Genomic DNA, 20,166 nt, shown 5'->3' with positions numbered 1-20,166 from the left:
AGCTCACCAACATGTTCTGACATACGGGTCTCTAGATAGACCTTCAACGCAAATATATGGGATTGTTTTGCTCGCTTGATGAGCTAGGTGGAAATCACAAATCTGATTGTTTAGAAAATAAAACTTCCACTCAATAAGTCACACTATTTGAGGTGTGATTAATGTCCATAGCACAAACTGGACAAAGTTATAAACTTTAATACTTTATAATCCCAATAGCGATGCTTTCCTAAGAAAACACTAACAGCCTGTTTGTGGTTTTAATTTATGAATACTTAGAATGCAGAAATTATTATAACATCTTAAAACTTTTATTGAAAATGAGTGCTCATACAAAAAAACACTTTAATTTACATACAAAAAGGATACTTTACACGATTTATAATAACAGTAACAGTCATCTTACACTCAAAAACAAAACAACACACAGACACACACACGAGAAGTTAAGGAAGATATCCACAGGAGAAAGTGTTGATCAAAATGTCTTCAGGATATGTCTACACACAGTGCAGGTTCTGATCTCGCATTTGAACACGGTCAGGGCTCGAAGTCCATACAGACCCTAATTTTGGCACTTGAAGTATTGAGTTCTTTTTTGGCCTAATGTTCAAGTCCACAGTGGAAGAGGCAACATCAGTGAAGCCCTTTCTTAGGACAAGGTTTTGAACGCATTACAGTACAGTCTTGAATTGAGCATGCAATGCCTGATCCCTCAGCGAACAAATTTGGAAGACAAGAGAAAAACAACACGAAAAACATTATTTTTAAATCTCCCTGCGAGTAGTTATACAGCAACTTGCATCCATAAAAAGTGCATTCAAATGAAAAACAAAACACTGGTTCATTATAGACTGACACTGCATGATTTTTCCCTTGATGAAAATAGCGATATACTACATTTCTTCTTTACATTTCAGTAATTTAGAATAATATATATCTGCCTAGCACATTGACTTAACCTTACAACCAACATTAACAAAAAAAAAAAAAAAAAAAAATGCATTTCTAGAAATGAAATATTTCATCCCCACAAAAAAACAAAACAAAACCATTGGGTTGTAATGGAATGGTAATGAAAATAAGCTGAATGCTATTGAATGATATGTTGGGGACTATTGGAAAGTACATGAACACCAATGGGGAAAGTCTATGTGTGCTTAAATGGCTATAATGCGGCACAATCAGTTTGCACCTCAGCAGTAATCTCGTATCAAGAAAGAGCAGCTCAAACATAATAAAATATGAATCGCCAAACAGCTCTCTTTCAGACCCTGAAACAGCATCAAAAGTATGACAGAAACATGTTTAACTTGAGTGATGCATTATATAAGATGGCTGTCAGCAATGCAGGCACAAGTGAGCTTGGACTTCACTCCTTTTTCCTCTGAACTTCGACTAGCTCATCCTGCAGAGGGGCCACTCGGGTCCCAAAATCCTCCGCTCCATCTTCACTTTCATACATCCATACGACACTTCTCAAACCACCTCTGATCCGCATGGTGAAAGCCCGGAGTGCTTAGAGTGGGAAAAAAAACCCTTTTATGATGGGCATCAGTTCAGTTCTAGAGCTGCTGGGTTGGTTCAGCAGACAGGAAGCATGCGGGCGTTTCCGTTGAATTCCTCGTCCACCTAAACGACAGAAAAACAAAAAAATTGATCAGTTTTTATATTGATATTCAATAGCGACTGGTATTTATATTGTATACACTAAAGGTGCAAACACATTAATGCTATTTTGATAAAATTTTGATGGTTGGTCAGGTCAGCACCACGATGCCACGTGACCAACTTGACCATGAGCAAAATCTGCATGGAGGGCTTTTCCGCCCTCATGTGACACTCCCAAACGTGCAAATTCTTATTGAAATTAGGTCAAGCAAAGGTAAATGTGACCGCACCTTAGGCGAATATACTTTGCACTCACCTCAGAATAAGTGGGGAGTATGGGGAACTGGAATTGGGGTGCATTCATGAAGATGGGACTGTCTCCTCCATCATAGTCATCTAATAGAGGTGTGAGAGGTTGATCTAGGCTGCAGTCGCGTGTAATGTCACAGTAGCTTGGTGGGGCGGACGACGGCATTCGCAGGGACACCCAACTCGCCGACGCTGTGCTGATGGAACCATCCTGGCTGCTCATACTGTTGGTGCGGCTACCAAAGCCATTGTAGGGAACGGTCCCAATGACCAGAGGCAACTCCAGAATCAACTTATCACTGCCAGGGATGTGCATATAAATCTGTAGATAAAGAAGAACAAAGAACTCTTAATAAGTGCCTACTTTGTAGATGAAAAACACAACATCATACAACTACAGTAACTGCAATATACAAAAAAATAAATAAATAAATAAACTCACCATGAGCGCATATTCCACTCTAATGATATTGCAGCCTAAGATGGAGGGCTTGATCTTAGGCACACGAATGCTCTTCCCCTGCCAGGCGTCGCACATGCCAGATATGATATGGTTGCCACGCACTGAGGAGAGTTTTTGCCTGAAGACTTTGGTGCGGCTATTGGCCTGGTAGGTGTGCTTGGCGATGATCGCCGCTTTTGGTACCACGATGCGAGAGCAGGTGTTCTCAAATTTGGCATCAATGCAGATCTCTTCGCCCTCGCAGAAGCCACGCCTGTCAATCTTGGCGTTCAGAGAAACCTGGCCATCAGGGATGAACATGCAGGTGACCTTCTTCTCCTTCATGCCTCCAGTAGGGGACTGCCGATTGATGGAAAAACAGATATGATTAGCTTGCACGCCAGCTTCATGAGGACACGGCTAATTATTAAATTCATAAAGGATGTTTTCCTAAATGGACAATTGGAAGTGAATAGAACAGCAGCCTCTAGAATTTGGATAAGCCCAACCAAAAGTGTTTTGATATCAGTCTAATACAAGATATTAATATGAGGAACTCACCAGCAAGTCTGGAGTGTTGACATCCAAGGGCTCTTCAACTTCAAAGTGTTTCTTACACTCCAGGGCGGGCTGAGAGGGTCTTTCCATCAGAGCCTTCACAAAGTATTGAACAAACCCAAACTTGCCCTTGTAGGAAGACACCAGTTGCCTGTTGGGGAAATTACAGTTGTATTAATTTACAGGCACATGTGACAAAACGGAAATGAATGCCTAGAGTTTGTCAATTAGAATGCTTACCCTTGTTGGGGAAGCTCAAAGCCAAATGAGTATTCATATTTGTTGCCAGGACGGAGAACAACTGAACCATCTGTGTCTGTGAGAAGCAAAGATAAGCATATTAGTTTTGGACAGTTCAAAAGATCTTCAACAAATAAGACAAAACAAACCCACTTAAAACTTTAGCAAAGGAATCCCCTCACTATGAATCTTACTTTGCTTTCAGTTAGGTGCTATTGTTTAAATGTTTTGCATCTGACATGACATTTAGGACCACTTTCATATGGCTAACACATTGTGGTTGTGGTATAGTTAGGTTTAAGGGTGGGTTAAGGGTCAAAAGTGTAATTATAGAATATTAGTACAATATTAAATATGTTTGTACACAATAAGTACATTGTATCAAATGTTTCACTTAAACGGTAGCACTTTATTTTACATACCATAGTAATTGCAATAACTGGGTAATTCTAGGTACTAGAACCCATGTTACTTTATATTAACCAGTAGTTTCTTAGGAAAGTGTAAGTGTAGGCTACGTAATGTAAAATAAAGTGCAATCACTTAAATGTTAGTACATAGTGGTTGAAGAGAAGAGTGTTTACGACTCCTTTTTGGATATCCAGTATTTCACAATGAACTGCCACATTCCAACATCAGTATCATCCCAGCAAATGCATCTACCAGAGCAAAGTCAACATTAAAAGCAAGATAAACCGTTTTAAATCACCTGTGGGATGGTCATCCAAGTGGACAACCTCTTCATACTTCAGATAGTCAATTTCTTCACGACATCTCTGTTTGCCTTTCGCGTACTCCACTTTAGCGCATCCAACTCCCACGACCCTCATGGCCATCACCTTGGTCACCTCCGAAACCTCCACCAAGATCTTCCCAGCCACTTTATCTCCACTGCAGTAAAATGTCTTGGATGGATCGTTGAAAACGACCTCAAAGGCCTTGACTCTTTTTGTCATCGCCACCATAGTGATTTACAAGCTAAAAAGAAGAAGGAAGATACGCGTCTCTAAGCAACTAAATGTTGGTAAATCAGCCAGATATATAGTAGTCCTTCAAAAGTGCATCCAGTGTTCAGTCCAAACGAATTAAGGTTTGGTAGGGAATGAATTGCAGCAAATTAGTGCTTTATGCAAATTCACAATTCACACTGCTGGCTCGCATGGTTAGTATAGAAGCTTTATGCACGCTGGGCTAGGCTAGGGTTTTATACTCAGACACTTCAGCCAGTGACTCACTAGGCTTGTTTACCACTTCAGCTGTTCATGTGGAAGTGGAATGCACTGCATGGCTCAGCGCATGCACAGCGCTCCCATTGGTCGAAATTCGGTGTTTATGTCGTCACTGGCCAATCAGCGCCCAGAAGCGGCGCGTGGACACCTCGTGGCTGAGAGCGCCGAGCGAGTGCACAGCAGCTGCGGGAAGGGAGGAGGCACTGAGGAGGAGTGAACCTGATGATGATGACGAGACGTTTCTGAACAAAGCAGCGGGATGTTGCAAGGGCATGCCCAACAATTTGGAGAACCAATGAGAAATTCAACCGAAACCTTAAATGTGAGCTACGTGCAACGTTTGGTTGTTGATGATGAGTACCAGGACACAGAGAGGAGAGAAAAATTCGTATTTCCCTTGAAAAATAAATAAAAATAAATTGGGTGTGTTGAAGAAAACTGATGCCTATGCTGGTACAAACTAGGTTAACATCCTAAGTTAAATGACTAAGAGGCACTTGACTTGACTATGTTTACAAAATTAGGGCTGAATATGTGTGTGGTTACGAAATCAGCACAGATTTGTATGATTTATGTTCTGTGTGAACAATTGAATGCACTTTTACACTTATCAACATGTTTGTCATAGCATAGGTCCTAGACGAAGTTGCACCCCTACCTTTGCCTTGGGAGAGAGATTCTGCAGGGCTTTGATATGTAGCTACCTACTGTATATGATATGACACGTGGCATCACAGAGGGGACTAACACACTCTTGTGAATGTAAGAACAACTTTTGTTTTTTTAACAGAGTTTTTTTGTTGTTGAATTTTTGTAAAAAAAAATAATTGTAAAAACGTGCCATGTGTTATCTTTGGATCACAAAAGGCAAATGCATACAGCTCCTGGAGCCTTGACCTCTAAACACATGTAGGCATTGCTCTGACTCCATCTAGTGTTCAAAGAAATATACTACAAGATTGGAATGTTTTTCTAAACTTTGAGTAGCAAATCTTTATTTATTTATTTTTCAGATAAATACAGATTTTTTTCTTCTCCAGAATATGGATTTGATGTGTAACTTGCAAAATAAACTGTGAAGCACATGTAATCACATTCTATCCTCTCTCTTAGTTTTGACCAGGTTTTGACCCAAGAGACCATTAAAAAGGTAAATGTGATGTTTGTTGGGCATGGTGATCCGCTGCTGCCACAGAGAACCACAACGACTCGTACTGGAACACGAGATCAAGAGATTTTTAAGTTGAATGAAACATTGGCTCCCTCTGCTCTTCATCCCCGTTTATAGAAACATTACTATTTTTAATGTTTTTCAGCATATTAGAATAATTTCTGAAGGATCATGTGACACTGCTGAAAATTCCGATTTGCATCACAGAAATAAATTATAAAGTAGCCTATATTAAAATAGAAAACCATTATATTTAATTGTAATAATATTTTACAATATTACAGCCCCCCCCCCCCCGCCCCTGATTTTTTTTATCAAATAAAAGCAGGCTTGATGAGCAAAAGAAACTTCTTTTCGAAAACATTAACAACAGTCATGTTTAATGTTGTATATATACTCCAATGATAATCTTTCTGTAGCCTATTGTGTCAAATACACCACAAATTCCATTTAAAAAATGTATAGGCCTACTAAAAAAAAACGTATCCATTGTTTCAGGGCATATTAATGAGCCAGCTATGTGCTTTCAAATTCAGTAAACTATAAATAGGCTAATACAAATATTTGATGCTCTATAATGTGGTGTGATAAAAATCTACTAAATTACATTTTACATTACAACATGTTAGTAATGTCAATCTTTTTAATTAATCTTTTTGAAATGTTTATTATTTCAACAATTGGAGGAAAATAATTATATCTTTAAAAGGTTGAGGTATAACTGCCACATGTAGCTACAGTCTATTGAATATTAGTGTCACTTTGCCATTTTATAGTATAAGCAAGAAGTGTTTTTTTTAACGTTTATTCCTTTAATAAGTGGTTGAAAAGACATCATACAAAATTCATAATTTTAATAGAACCACAATAGACTGGAAAGAAAAAACAGAACCACACAACTGACAGTTGCCAGTAGTAACCATAGACCGCAGTACTTCCAGGTGAAAAGTCACTCAAATATGGCTGCTCCCTTGGAGTTGTTCTGTTGGAAAGGCGACTATGGATTACCTTCAGTAGATATCGACTGTTTAACGGTGCTGGTAAGAAAAACACATCGGTTGGTTGATTATCACATTAGTTTCTGTTTTATGCTTTGCGTTATTTGCCGTAAATGTGTTGCATTTGTGTGTCGGTTGTCAGGAAAGATGGGAGGTGACTTCAAGCACGCGTTATTGATGGTGCCAAAATCGCACACATGTCTAACGTTATGGGTTCAAACTTCAAACTGTCATATGTCAAACCGTTGTATTTCTGATAATATACTGAGCGGTCGTCCTTTTGGTTCAGTGGATGGGGTACGTCAATTAGCCTACAGTAATTTAAAGGTATAGTTCACCCATAAATGAAAAATTCTGTCATAATTTTCTCACCCTCAAGTTCTAAACCTGTTTCCTCTAAACCTGAATTTCTTTCTTCTGCTGAACACTAAAGAAGGTATTTTGAAGAATGTTGTCAAACCAAACAGTTGTTGGGCCCCATTGACTTCCATAGATTTTCCCCATACTGTTTGGTTACCCATATTCTTCAAAATACCTTCTTTTGTGTTCAGCAGAAATTCATATACGTTTACAACAACTCGAGGATGAGTAAATTACAGAATTTTCAACTATCCCTTTAAGCATCATTTAATGAGATTTATTTTCCTCTAAAGTTACACCCCTCACTTAAAGTAGAGTTTTACATCTACTTTAAAACTTCCATTGTTTTACAAGAAAGAAAGAAGACATCAATAATAGTGTACAGTGGCCATGTGTGTCTTTTATCACTTGTCTTTGTTTGTGTATACTACTCATTGTGGATGACAGTAGAGAAAGACAGGATTATCTGCCTGTCCGCCACAGCTGTCTAAACAGCCAACAGTTTGTGTATGCTAGGAAGCGAAGGGTCCCTTAGTGTAGATATCCAAACTCCCCAAATGCAAAAACAAACAGTGTACCCGAGAGGTTCTCATGTGTCTCGACAATGACAAAAAACAAAAACAAAACCTTCAGGACAAGGACAACTTTTCTACATGAATGGACATGCAGTGATCCAGCTATTTATTCAGTCTGAGTTTCTTTTTGACAGTGTAACTTGAGTGTTTCACTATTGATTGCTTTTATGTAACTAGGGAATATTTATGTATATAAATTAGGGCTGTAACGATTAATCGCGATTAATCGAAATCCAAAATAAAAGTTTGTTTACATAATATATGTGTGTGTGTATAATTATTTTGTATATATAAATACACACACATGCATGTATATATTTGAGAAATATTTGCATTTATATACTGCATATATATTTTTATATGATTTATAATATATATAAATAGAACTATTTTATATATAAATAACACATTTTTATTAAATATATACATGCATGTGTGTGTATTTATATATACAAAATAATTATACACAATACACACACATTTATTATGTAAACACAAACTTTTATTTTGGATTTTGATTAATCGCGATTAATCGTTACAGCCCTAATATAAATATATACCGGTAATTATGTAACGGAGCCCGAACGTTTTGAGTGATGAGGTTGTGGAGATTGCGATCATCAAAGCAACTGAATCAGCTCTTTAAATGGCAAAAGGAAGCACAACTACAACATAAGCCTGGATATTTGACTGTCTGCTCTTGTCCCTCATTTGATTATTATTTAATAAGTAACTGTTGCCAATGCCATAATCAATAGAAAATAAAGTAATGACTAAAAAGGGAACGGTTAAGTGAATGTAAAGGATTGTTAATAAAAGGGCACACTGTTAGCACTGATTTTGCGGTGTTAACCATCCATTGCTGTGGTGCCAAACTTGTAGGATACAGTGTTTCATTCTTAAAGGGGTCATGGATGCAAAATTCACTTTTTTTAAGTTTTGCATATAAATGTGTCTTTCCAGTGTGTGCACAACCATAAAATAGGCTAGTTCTAAAAATCATTCTAAATATAAATTAATATAAAAGTCCATACCACAACTATTACGATACAGCACAGAGATATTATATTGTTGGAATCACTTTTAGAATATTTTTTTCTTGCTGATGATGACATCCTGTCGGAATCAATCATTCTTTAAAGAGCTGTATTGCTCATTTAAAGCGGCAGAATAAAGAATAATTTATTAGAATAAACAGAACAGTATTGTGTGTTGTACACACAAATAGTTATCGTTATAGTTGTCTTTCTTGGTGTGAACGAGCCTTTACCCTTATAGTCTGAAAAGTCCATTCAGGATAAACTTGATCAATCTGCACAGCAGTAGCCTATATAATATGAGGATATGCAATGGTAGAGCCTTTTTGTAAACATTTTCGTATCACATACAGCGTTTGTCCGATCAGTGACACTGACACCGCAAAAGAATGTTAACCCAGGGTTTAGGAATGTACAGTGAGCAATGTGAAACATGAAGGAAGATAACCCAGGATTCCGGTTACCTGGGGTTTAGAAGGGATACTATTTTAAGTGTGAAAAGCGTCTTATGTTTTTTAGGTCTTCATCATTAGTCATAGTTTCTGAAAAACATGAAACAATTGTTTTGCTCTATGGTAGAAATGATATAGGCAGCAGAGGTTTTTGCAATGGTGACGACTTTCCTCTTTTGTCTAGCCTAAACATTCTCATGGAGAACGGGTGGTTTTATGGTTTCTACACTCAAAAAAATGATTCAAGCCCTTCTTAGATATGACACATTTAAATTGTGTTCACTTTATTTAAATATTTCTAATTAGGAATAATACGTATGTATACTTAATAAGTCTAACGTAAAATGTATAAATAGTGTCATCTATGAGATTTATTTTAATTTGATTAACTCAAATTAATTTGGCTTCGGATTCGGAGCGCGCGCAAAGTTAAGCTGAGACCCACCAGAGAAGAACATGCTCAGTGTGTGGCTGCCATTTTGTCGTCTGCCGCCTCAAGGACTGCTACGTCGTATTCGTTATTGGTAAGTATTAGTTTGTTTGAGTTTTTGTAGTAAAGAATTTACCTCACTCACTGTAAGAGAATGTGTAGATCACAATTTTGAGTGAAATATGCTACATGAAATTATGCGAGGTGATTTGTTCTGTGTCCCTCCGATCGCCCACGCAACGTGCAAATTATGTGTTGTATAAGTTACCAGTGTAACGATTCAGAATTTGACTGTAACGGTCCAAATTGGTTCTTTGCTAATTGGCTTGCTAGTTGGATTGATATAACGTTAACTTACCCGTCATAAAATTAATTGGCGGCTTTCGATCGTTTCGGCGACGAGCCTATTTTTGCTGCGTCACTCACGCTGAATTGGCCACAGTGCATTGGTCTTGACCAAAATGTACCTGCTTAACATGAAAAATAAGACATTTCACCATGAAATCATGAAGTGAGGTGTTCCGTGTTTTACAATCACCTGACATTAAGCGCTGTAGCAAAATAATCTTAATATTGAGATATAACGTGTACGTTAGTTGGGTAGGTAAGAATTGTCTAAAGAACTTTTTTAAAAAAATTGGCTTAAACTGTCTTTATATACCAATACATAATTCAAATGTAAGTACTTTGAAAAAGAGAGTATAAAAATTGAGTGACTATAGTGTATTTAATCTTCAAAAAACACGGCTCATTAATTCCTACCGGGACGAAACAAGTGATTGGCTTGCGCGACTGTCACTCTCCGTCGCCATGACTACCGCCTCTATGACTGGCTCTGCTCACGTGCGCGCACTCGCGCACCCGTTTTTACTAGAGGTAACGTATATCTCAATATTAAGATTATTTTTTTATCATGTGAACTACTTATTTATAGCATGCATATATACTGCATTTGCGTGGGACAGAGGGAACACGTTCGCATCGCAGCTGAGCTCAAAGTAACAGACAGGGTCATCAGAACACCTGAAAAATGCGACAGAATGGACGATAGTCGTCTGTTTTTGCAGTAAACATATACGCACGTTTGTTGAAATTATAGCTCTATGTTCTCATTCCTTTCTCATAAAAAAAAATATATATATAGGCCTATATATATATACACACACACACACACACATAAAATGTGCAGTGCACAGATAAATGTTGTGGTTATAAATTATAATCTCCAGGAACAGTGTTTAAAATAAATTTGAATCACTCTAAATTCGTTGTAAAGTTGTTTAAATGCTGTGAATTTCAGTTTATCCTTCATTTTAACTTATTTAACTTATTTTGCCTCACTTAACTAAAGGTAAAAATACATTTCCATTATGACACTTAATCATGAATAGCATAAGTGTTTTTATGTAACTAACATTCAGAAACTGTATTTGAAACGAATTAATAAGGATAAATAAGTAATGATAAAAAAAAAAAACATAAGAAATAACATTGATAACAATGATTTTATGTGACACACAACACAGACCGATGGGACAGATGTACACAGTGGCGCTCTGTTGGACGGGTGCGTGTTGATGAGCCGCTAACAAAGCAATCTATTCACATAATGTTCTCTCTTTTAAAATGTAAGGCAGTTTAAATGTCAGCATTATCATATGGCTAAATAATTTAAGTCTGTCAGGTAAAAGAAGAGCTTATTGATGCAGTTCAGTCTGCCTGCTATTTTAGTCCAACCGTTACTCCTGATAGGTGTAAATATTTAGTTGGAACGTAGAGTTATGTTTTTAAACTAATTTTAATGGTGCAACGCAAAAATATTTAGGAGTGCGTAAGCTGTAACTTTAGTCCATTTACCAAGTAAACATTTTAAATTATTTTTAAATCAATTTAATTACTTGAGAGAATTGGAAAGTGTCATATTAAAGGGTTAGTTCACCCAAAAATGAAAATTCAGTCAGTAATTACTCACCCTCATGTTGTTCCAACCATGTAAGTCTTTCGTTCATCTTCGGATCACAAATTAAGATATTTTTGATGAAATCTGAAGGCAGTCTCACTCCTCCATAGGCTTTCAGAAGGACCCAAACTCGCCGGCCCAGAATAGATATTAAAACATCGTTACAATAGCTCTGCATTAAGTTTTATCATGCGAAGACAATACTTTATGTGCGGAAAAACAACAAAAATAACGACTTTATTCCACTATTAATTTCCTTCTTTCTGGGCCTCGAGTTAGGCTAGTTCACGTAGTGTTTTAGCGTAGCGCATCTGTGTTGCGCGTCACCACGCATCACACACATGACCAGCGTCGGCCAATAGTGAGTCTATGTGGTGACGTGCAACACAGACGCGCTGCGCTTAAACACTACGTGATCTAACTCGAGGCCCAGAGAGAAGGAAATGAATAGTGGAATAAAGTCCATGATAAACTTAATGCAGAGCCACTGTAGTCACTTGGACTATTGTAACGATGTTTTAATAACTATTCTGGGCCGGCGAGTTTGGGTCCCTCTGAAAGCCTATGGAGGAGTGAGACAGCCTTCAGATTTCATCAAAAATATCTTAATTTGTGATCCGAAGACGAACGAAAGACTTTTACTTACTAAAGTAATTACTGACTGAATTTTCATTTTTGGGTGAACTAACCCTTTAATATGACACTTTCCAATTCTCTCAAGTAATTAAATTGATTTAAAAATAATTTAAGTGAACGACTTGGGTAAAATAGAACCAAGTAAACAAAAAGCATATTTTCATATGAGTACTGGTTCCCACTCCTAAACAACATCTTCTCTTTCACAGTTTGATGAACATGACCAGGTGAACAGCAACCTCCTAGTTATAGTAAGTCATATTCAAATATTCTGATTTACTTGTGTCATTTGTTAAATATGGTATCTAATAATGCTTTTTTTTTTTTTTATTCTTTTTAGGTTTGTGAATGTGGCAGTGCAAAGAATGTCCTTCAAAACTAGCTAGCAGGTATTTGTTGCTGCAGCATTTTAGGCAGACTCATGTGTGTTTTAGGGGCAGTTTTCACTATCCATGTCCATACACAGATTGCCCATGCACGTTTAGTACCTGGAGTAAGCTTCTTAATCACACGTACAAAACACATGCTAAACAGGAAACTCCAAAGCCAGAAGAATTAACAACATTCCAGTGTCATGTGTGCTCATGCAAGGAGCTAGCAACAGAAAGAGATTATTTTCAACACATAAATGGACATCTCAGGCATAATGAAACGGTTCAGTGTATGTTTGTAGGATGTGCATTTGAAAGTAATATTTACAGCACATTTAACACCCACCGATATCGGAAACACACTCCACATTCATTAATAGACTTCAAACCCATTGTCGTCAGTTCAAGTGGTCAGTTGCATCAGTCAGACAATTCTGTAGATAGGCTAGCAGAGTCTGTGGATACAGATTATGAATTTGAAACTCTAAGTGGTGATGATACTGTAGGAGTAGACCTGCCAAAGTCTATTGAAGAAAAGGTTGCTTGCATTTTATTGAAGTTGGAAAATATTGTTCACGTTCCAAAGTCAGCTGTTGATGAGGTCCTTTCTGAACTTCACTATATATTAAGTACAGCATCTATACCCGTCACAAAAGCAGTTGTGTCTGATCTATTCCAAAATCACAATATTCATGTTGAGGAATCTGTAGTTGATGAGCTTTCCACTGTTATATGCACATCTAATCCACTGGGCAGAGCTATTTCTAAGGAGGGCCCTCTTGCTACTGCATATAAACGTAAACAGTACTACACATCTCATTTTGGTGTTTTAGAGCCGGTTGAGTACATTCTAGAATTACAGAAGAGCAGGACGTTTCAATATATTCCTATTTTAAAGTCTTTGCAAAATCTGCTCAGTCAAAAAGGTGTCCTTGATCATCTTGACATTCAGAGAACTGAAGACCATCAATTGACTGGTCTCCAGTATTACAAAACCATAAGAGATGGTGAGTACTGGAAGCAAAATCTGTTCCTTTCTGGAGAAGATTTGAGAATAGCCATTAATCTTTATGTTGACGATTTCGAGTTATGTAACCCACTTGGGACATCTCGGAAAAAGCACAAACTCTGTGGTGTGTATTGGGTCTTGGGTAATTTGCCACCAGGTTACCATTCAACTCTATCCTCAATCTATCTTGCTGTTCTTTGCAAATCTGATGATGTCAAGACTTATGGCTATGGAAAAGTGTTGGAGCCTCTTTTGCAAGACCTACAAGTATTAGAACAGCATGGTGTTTTCATTTCTCAGCTTGGTCAGTTGGTTAAAGGAACTGTCCAGTGTGTAATAGCGGACAACCTTGGAGCCCACTCTATTGGTGGATTTCTTGAGAGTTTTTCTGGAGGTTCAATATGTAGATTTTGCACTGGACAAAAGTCAGAATTTCAAACTAAGGATGTCGGGTCAGGGGCTTTCCAACTTAGAACCAGAGACATTCATGATGCTCATGTACAGACAGCAAAGGAGAATGAAAGTTTCTGCTGTGGTGTCAAAAGACAATGTGTTTTAACTGAGCACCTTTCACATTTTCACGTCACCACTGGCTATCCTCCAGATATTGTACATGATCTCTTTGAGGGTGTTGTTCCAGTTGAACTGGCACGTTGTATTAGTTTGTTGATCTCCAAAAAGTACTTTACTCTTGAAATTCTCAATACATTGATACAGACATTTCCATACAAATGGGGAGACAAAACGAATCGCCCACATGCCATACCACGCTCTTTCGCATCCAACAACAGTATAGGTGGTAATGCACATGAAAATTGGACCTTGCTAAGATTGCTTCCTTTCATTATTGGGCAAATATTGCCAGATGATGAGCCACCATGGCAGGTGATCTTAGATCTTAAAGACATAGTTGAACTAGTCGTAGCCCCTGTTCACACAGAAGAGACCATTGCATATCTTGAAGCCAAGATTTTTGAACACAGACAGCGCTATCTTGAACTCTTTCCTCTTGTCAAGCTCATACCAAAGCATCACTTTTTAGAGCACTATCCGCAAATGATTCGTTGCTTCGGACCTCTAATTGAACTTTGGACAATGAGATTTGAGGCTAAACATAGCTTCTTCAAGCAGGTTGCTCGTCATACTAATTGTTTTAAGAATATAGCTCGTTCACTTGCTATTAAACACCAGTTCATGCTTGCCTATCACACACATTCCTGGAGTCTCAAGAAGTCATCCTTGGATGTCACTGATGTCTCAATTATGCCTGTTGATGTCCTTAATGAAAGGGTAATGTGTACACTGAAGCAAAGATACCCAAATGTGACTCAGGTTCATATGGCAAAAAATGTGTCGTGCAGTGGTATACATTACACTGAGGGGATGCTTATTGTACATGGATCTGTAGATGGACTGCCTACATTCAATGAAATCCTGAAACTGTGTATTCATAAAGAGAAGTTGTGCTTCCTTGTGAAACCTTTATGTGCTTGGTACAGGGAGCATTATAGAGGGTTTGAGTTGACTGCCTTACCCACTACAGAGGTTGCCCTGATTGAGCTTGGTGACTTGAAAGACCCATATCCCCTTGTGGCATACATGGTTGGAGGTTTACGAATGGTGAGCTTGAGAAGATTCATCATCATTAAAGGTTAGTATAATCCTTTTAGTCTAGTCTGCAGTCTGGAGGCCAATGTCTACCGTAGTTCTTATGCTATCTCTTGCTAAATCTAAGATTATATTTTAATTTCAAATGAAAATAAAAATATAATTTGATAATTTCTTGTTCTTTTCTCCTTTTCTCTCTTCTAGATTAAAGGTGTTCCATTATGGCGGGTCCTTTTGCTCTGCGGATTATCTTTGGTGATGAGACTGACTCCAGGAAACTGTCCCTGATGTCTGGAATTCCAGATACTGTGGAAGAACTTCATGCATTTATAAAGACAGTCTTTCAGTTGAATGAGGACTTCAGGTTGCAATACATGGATGCTGACTTCAAAGAGTATATGAATCTAACTTCAGTTTCTGAAATTGAACACAAAAGCACACTGAAGGTGATATACCTGCCTGCATTGTCACCTGTGGAGCTCCGGACCGATGAGCCCTGCATCACATTGTACCCAGTAAGTTCATTTACTGAGACGCCCACTTATTCAGAGCCACAAACCTCCGAGCCACAGACCTCATCACTTGTCTTATTCGGTGATGATGAAATACAGTATGCATCTACTTCTCACTCATCTACAGAAACTCCCTCAGGTTCGTCCCCATGGCCCAAAGCTTGTGTGGTCCCTAAGTTTACTTACGACGCAGAATTTGAGCTAAACTTAAAGGATACTGAGTTTCAGGCAAATGGGACATACTTTAACCCTGGCCCAAAGCTGAAAGGTATCATTCTTAATGGCCTAGCCCAAGAAATGGTAAAATATACAAAATATCCTAAAGACTATCAGTGTGAAGAGGTAGCAGCAGCTTTAATTAGGGTCCATCCTTGTTTGGGGCAACTTGGTTCCAAGACAGGATTTTGGGGATGGAAGCAGTCACTTAAGTACAAGATGCAAAATTATCGCACAAAGCTTGGCCGGCTTGGACATCCTGAAATCTGTGTAAATTCCTTAAAGTACAAACAAAAAGGACAAGGCAAGGTTGCTGCCAACATCAAGAAACCAAGGAAGGCTGAGGTGAACTACATTCCTCTGCACCCAAAAGGTGAATCTACGGAAAGCTTGGAGTACGAGAGAATTTCTTTACTGTCGGAAGTGAAAAAGCGTGACAATGAAGTGATGATAAAAGGAAAAATGGAAAGAACATTCTCCCACAGACGTCAGCAGATTGTGGAGCAAAAGCCCATGATAGAGGAGTTCAAGAATCAATGGCCAGCTCTTTTTCAGCAGAGTGAAGTAAGTAAACATGTTATGTAGAGTTTTATTTTAGTCGTTATTAGGTTATTTTTGTAGTACGAAGAATTAACAAAACAAATTAATGTGTTTTGTTTTACATTTTGAAGGTGAACGCAGAGTTCATGCGGATCACTACTAAGCCCCTGCAATCAACGTTCCTATCACAGCTGGACCACTTTTCAGATAAACTGATGCAGATCTTCAAGAACAAAGGAGGAGTGAAGGGGCAAAAGATCAAAAACGCCCTGGCGATCACAGACTCTGTTAGTAGAAATGAATGCAATGTCTTCTGTTTTGTCTAGTTATTGTACAGCTTTCTGCATTTGGCTAATTTCAGTCTTTATTTTCCCCCTGCTGTAGTGTGACAACATTAACATCAGGAGAGAGTGTATCCTGAAAGGCCTGACCATCTACCTCACTGAAGATCCAGACACTTTCTTCAAGGAGTATGTGGTAAGTTCATTTCACAGTAAAATAATATGTATTAGTGGAATAATAAGATTTTGTTTTATTCATTTTAATTAAGTAATATTTTTAATAATAATAATTTTGCAGGGGGGAGGGTCTTTTTGTGTGTGTTTAGCTGATTACATGCCTGGTAGATTTGAGTGAATAGTACACTCAAAATGAAAACTAATTTATTCACCCCTTTTTCATTCCATGTGTATGCCTTTAATAAGTTAGTAATATGAACTGACAATGAGCAGTTTGATTAACTATCATTAACAAATATGAATAAATCTTGTAACAAATGTATTGCTATTTTTTTAGTTAATGCATTATCTAATGGAACCTTATTGTAAAGTGTATTATTGATATATATTCTATCAATGTTGTTTATGCCAAATAAAACAGTCCAAGAAGTTAAGGAAGATGTTAAGTTTCAGACTGAAAAGTAGCAATGCAATTTGCTGATTACTTTTAAAATATAAAGAGTCAAATTCACCTGGGCTTAACCAAAGTGTTTTGTGTTTTGTCCAGGCCACTGAGGATGCGGAAAATGAAATCCCAAACACAGTCATGGGGATTTACACAATCCGAAGAGGAGATTCTACTGATGACATAGGAGTTGTGATCGAGGGCATTAAGGTTTTGAGCAACCTAGACTGTGTGATCTTGGCGTTCATCATGCTGTTTGGTCTCATTTATGCACTTGATCTTAGTTTTCCTGACAACCTCAAGCATACCTTCGAGTTTATCCAGAAAATCCTAATGAACTTGGATGGACATAGGTTGAATGCAAAGATCCAGCAGCTGAAAATTAAGCTGTTTGCATGAGATGTGCAAAAAAAATATTTTTTGAGAACACAATGTATTTGAGAATACATCGTTTTATATTGAGACGTTTACATACTTATGCACGCACACACACACAAAAGTACATTATTTTTTTACACACACTCTTACACATTTTTTGTGTGTATTTCTTGTTAGTGGTTCTTGTCTTTAGGGATAGTTCACCCAAAAATGAAAATTCTGTCATCATTTACTCATCCTCGGGTTGTTCCAAACCTGTAAAATGTCTTTGTTCTGTTGAACACAAAGGAAGATATGTTGAAGAATATGGGAAACTGAACAGCCCGAGGATGAGTAAATGATGACAACATTTTCATTTATCCTTTTTAAGACAAGCCATTATGCTTATATATGATTCTGAAGTATATTTTAGAGTCAAGTTTATTTTTACTGTTTTTAATAGTCAAGTTTTTGACTTTGGAATTCCATAAACTGTTCATGTGCCACAAAGGCAAATTTCCAGACTGGAAAAAATACTTTGAAGAAATACTCCACTGTTTTGAGTCGTTTACATACTTATGCACGCACACACCACACACACACAAAAGTACATTATTTTTTTACACACACTCTTACACATTTTTTGTGTGTATTTCTTGTTAGTGGTTCTTGTCTTTAGGGATAGTTCACCCAAAAATGAAAATTCTGTCATCATTTACTCATCCTCGGGTTGTTCCAAACCTGTAAAATGTCTTTGTTCTGTTGAACACAAAGGAAGATATGTTGAAGAATATGGGAAACTGAACAGCCCGAGGATGAGTAAATGATGACAACATTTTCATTTATCCTTTTTAAGACAAGCCATTATGCGTATATATGATTCTGAAGTATATTTTAGAGTCAAGTTTATTTTTACTGTTTTTAATAGTCAAGTTTTTGACTTTGGAATTCCAGAAACTGTTCATGTGCCACAAAGGCAAATTTCCAGACTGGAAAAAATACTTAAAGGAATACTCCACTGTTTTTTCATATTAAAAAATGATGAGGTATGTATCAACTTGTCTTAGTTAAGGGAATAACAGTTTAATATGAAAAAACGGTGGAGTATTTCTTTAAAATGTGTACTTGCATTGTCGCAACTAGCTTGTTTGGTTAAATAATTTTTAAAAGTATGAAATATTTTTCACATTAAATCAATATTGAGTTTTAAATAAAAACATCTCGATAAAGATTTGTCTCTTGTCTTTATGGTGTACAAAAGAAGGATTTCCTAATTGATTTTTCAATTAAATGTTTTAATTACATTTTAAGAAGCATAAAACTTATTTTATAAATGTTTCCATTTAATTTAAACTATTTGATCAAATTGAGTTGGACCAACTCACTTAAGTTGTTCATAATTGAGTTGGACGAACTCATTTAAATTGGTCAAAATTGAGTTGGACTAACTCACTTAAGTTGTTCATAATTGAGTTGGACGAACTCATTTAAAGTGGTCAAAATTGAGTTGGACTAACTCACTTAAGATGTTCATAATTGAGTTGGACGAACTCATTTAAAGTGGTCAAAATTGAGTTGGACCAACTCAAATACATTTCATTGTATGAATTTGTTTTTTATGAGTTGGGGCTACACATATTTATTGGATGGAAATCCTGCCCTCAATTAAATTGAGTTTGTCCAATGAGTTATTTTTTTGAGTGTATGTCTACAGAAAAGTCATCACAGAGGCTCAAGTCTCCAGTTGCTCTTGAGTATTAAAGCTGTAAGCAGATGCTGGGAAAGGGAGCTATATTTATTGAAAAATGTGGGTGGATTTTCACTATCACAAAATTGCTTCATGGTTTAAAAGGTTAGATAAAACAGTGTAAAAAAAGGCCAATTTTTATTTATTTAAAGCAGGGGTGAGTTCAGTCAATTGCGCTGGTAGGTACTGCTTTTACTTATTTTCTGAAGTTTGACACACATTAATTTATGCATTTGTCAGACGTTTTTATCCAAAGCGTCTTGCATTGCATTGCTTTTATTCATGCATTGCATTGCTTTTTTTTAGTTCATGCATTTCCTGAGAATCGATCAAACTCATGACATTGGCGTTAATAGCGCCATGCTATACTGTTTGAAGCTTTGAACTATAGGAACACATCAGTGTATAGTTTATATAAATAATATTTGAATAGCCTATCTGAACAAGTTCAACCCAATCTCATGAGAAAACGTAGGCTAACTTCTATGTTAAAAAAATAAGCATGAAGGTCCACCCTTAAATCTAGCTAACCCTCAGTCGGACGTAAGCAGTTTGTAGCAATTGAGATTATACCAATTCGCCACCAATTCACCAAAACTTAAAATAGTGTCAAATTCCTATGATAGGTTGTTGACAAGTCTTTTGAAGGGATAGGTCACAATGGTTGACTACCAATACAACTTTAAAACATGCTTCGAGGCCGCTGCATTCTGTTATATTCCGTTGCACTTTATCCGGCTGTTCTTGAATACAAAAATGCATCTTTCCCTGGCTATGCCATATTTTGAAATTAGACACAGGGCTATTATAACTGTGAAATAGCATAACCCTCTAAATACCATATACATGTTTTTTTTTTTATATACCGTCCTTATATGTAAGGAATAATTGACGA

General features: G+C 37.1%; 3 protein-coding genes across 3 annotated transcripts in view; 2 read left to right on the top strand and 1 right to left on the bottom strand.

The window, feature by feature from the left end:
• Positions 1-289: 289 nt before the first annotated feature.
• On the bottom strand, positions 290-4,467 carry txnipa (thioredoxin interacting protein a). The gene is made up of 6 exons (XM_079591491.1): positions 3,870-4,467; positions 3,161-3,236; positions 2,924-3,071; positions 2,363-2,722; positions 1,928-2,242; positions 290-1,632 (listed from the first exon to the last, which is right to left on the bottom strand). The coding sequence occupies exons 1-6, from the start codon at positions 4,123-4,125 to the stop codon at positions 1,585-1,587; spliced, it is 1,203 nt and encodes a 400-aa protein (XP_079447617.1). The 5' UTR covers positions 4,126-4,467; the 3' UTR covers positions 290-1,584.
• Positions 4,468-6,486: 2,019 nt separating this feature from the next.
• thbs3b (thrombospondin 3b) overlaps positions 6,487-20,166 on the top strand; it is a 58,293-nt gene continuing 44,613 nt past the window's right edge. The window contains exon 1 of the mRNA XM_079591460.1: positions 6,487-6,600. Coding sequence (XP_079447586.1) covers positions 6,520-6,600 — 81 coding nt within the window. The 5' untranslated portion in view covers positions 6,487-6,519. The remainder of the gene's footprint in view (positions 6,601-20,166) is intronic.
• Positions 9,441-17,692, top strand: LOC306987327 (uncharacterized protein). Its single transcript, XM_079591488.1, has 8 exons — positions 9,441-9,506; positions 12,218-12,259; positions 12,349-12,397; positions 14,888-15,039; positions 15,201-16,288; positions 16,396-16,551; positions 16,649-16,741; positions 17,270-17,692. The coding sequence occupies exons 5-8, from the start codon at positions 15,218-15,220 to the stop codon at positions 17,564-17,566; spliced, it is 1,617 nt and encodes a 538-aa protein (XP_079447614.1). The 5' UTR covers positions 9,441-9,506; positions 12,218-12,259; positions 12,349-12,397; positions 14,888-15,039; positions 15,201-15,217; the 3' UTR covers positions 17,567-17,692.

Source organism: Phoxinus phoxinus, assembly GCF_949152265.1.
Source record: "Phoxinus phoxinus genome assembly, chromosome: 19".
Lineage (NCBI taxonomy): Eukaryota > Metazoa > Chordata > Actinopteri > Cypriniformes > Leuciscidae > Phoxinus > Phoxinus phoxinus.
Note: the sequence above shows the minus strand (reverse complement) of the source record. Positions and strands in the feature narration are given on the sequence as shown.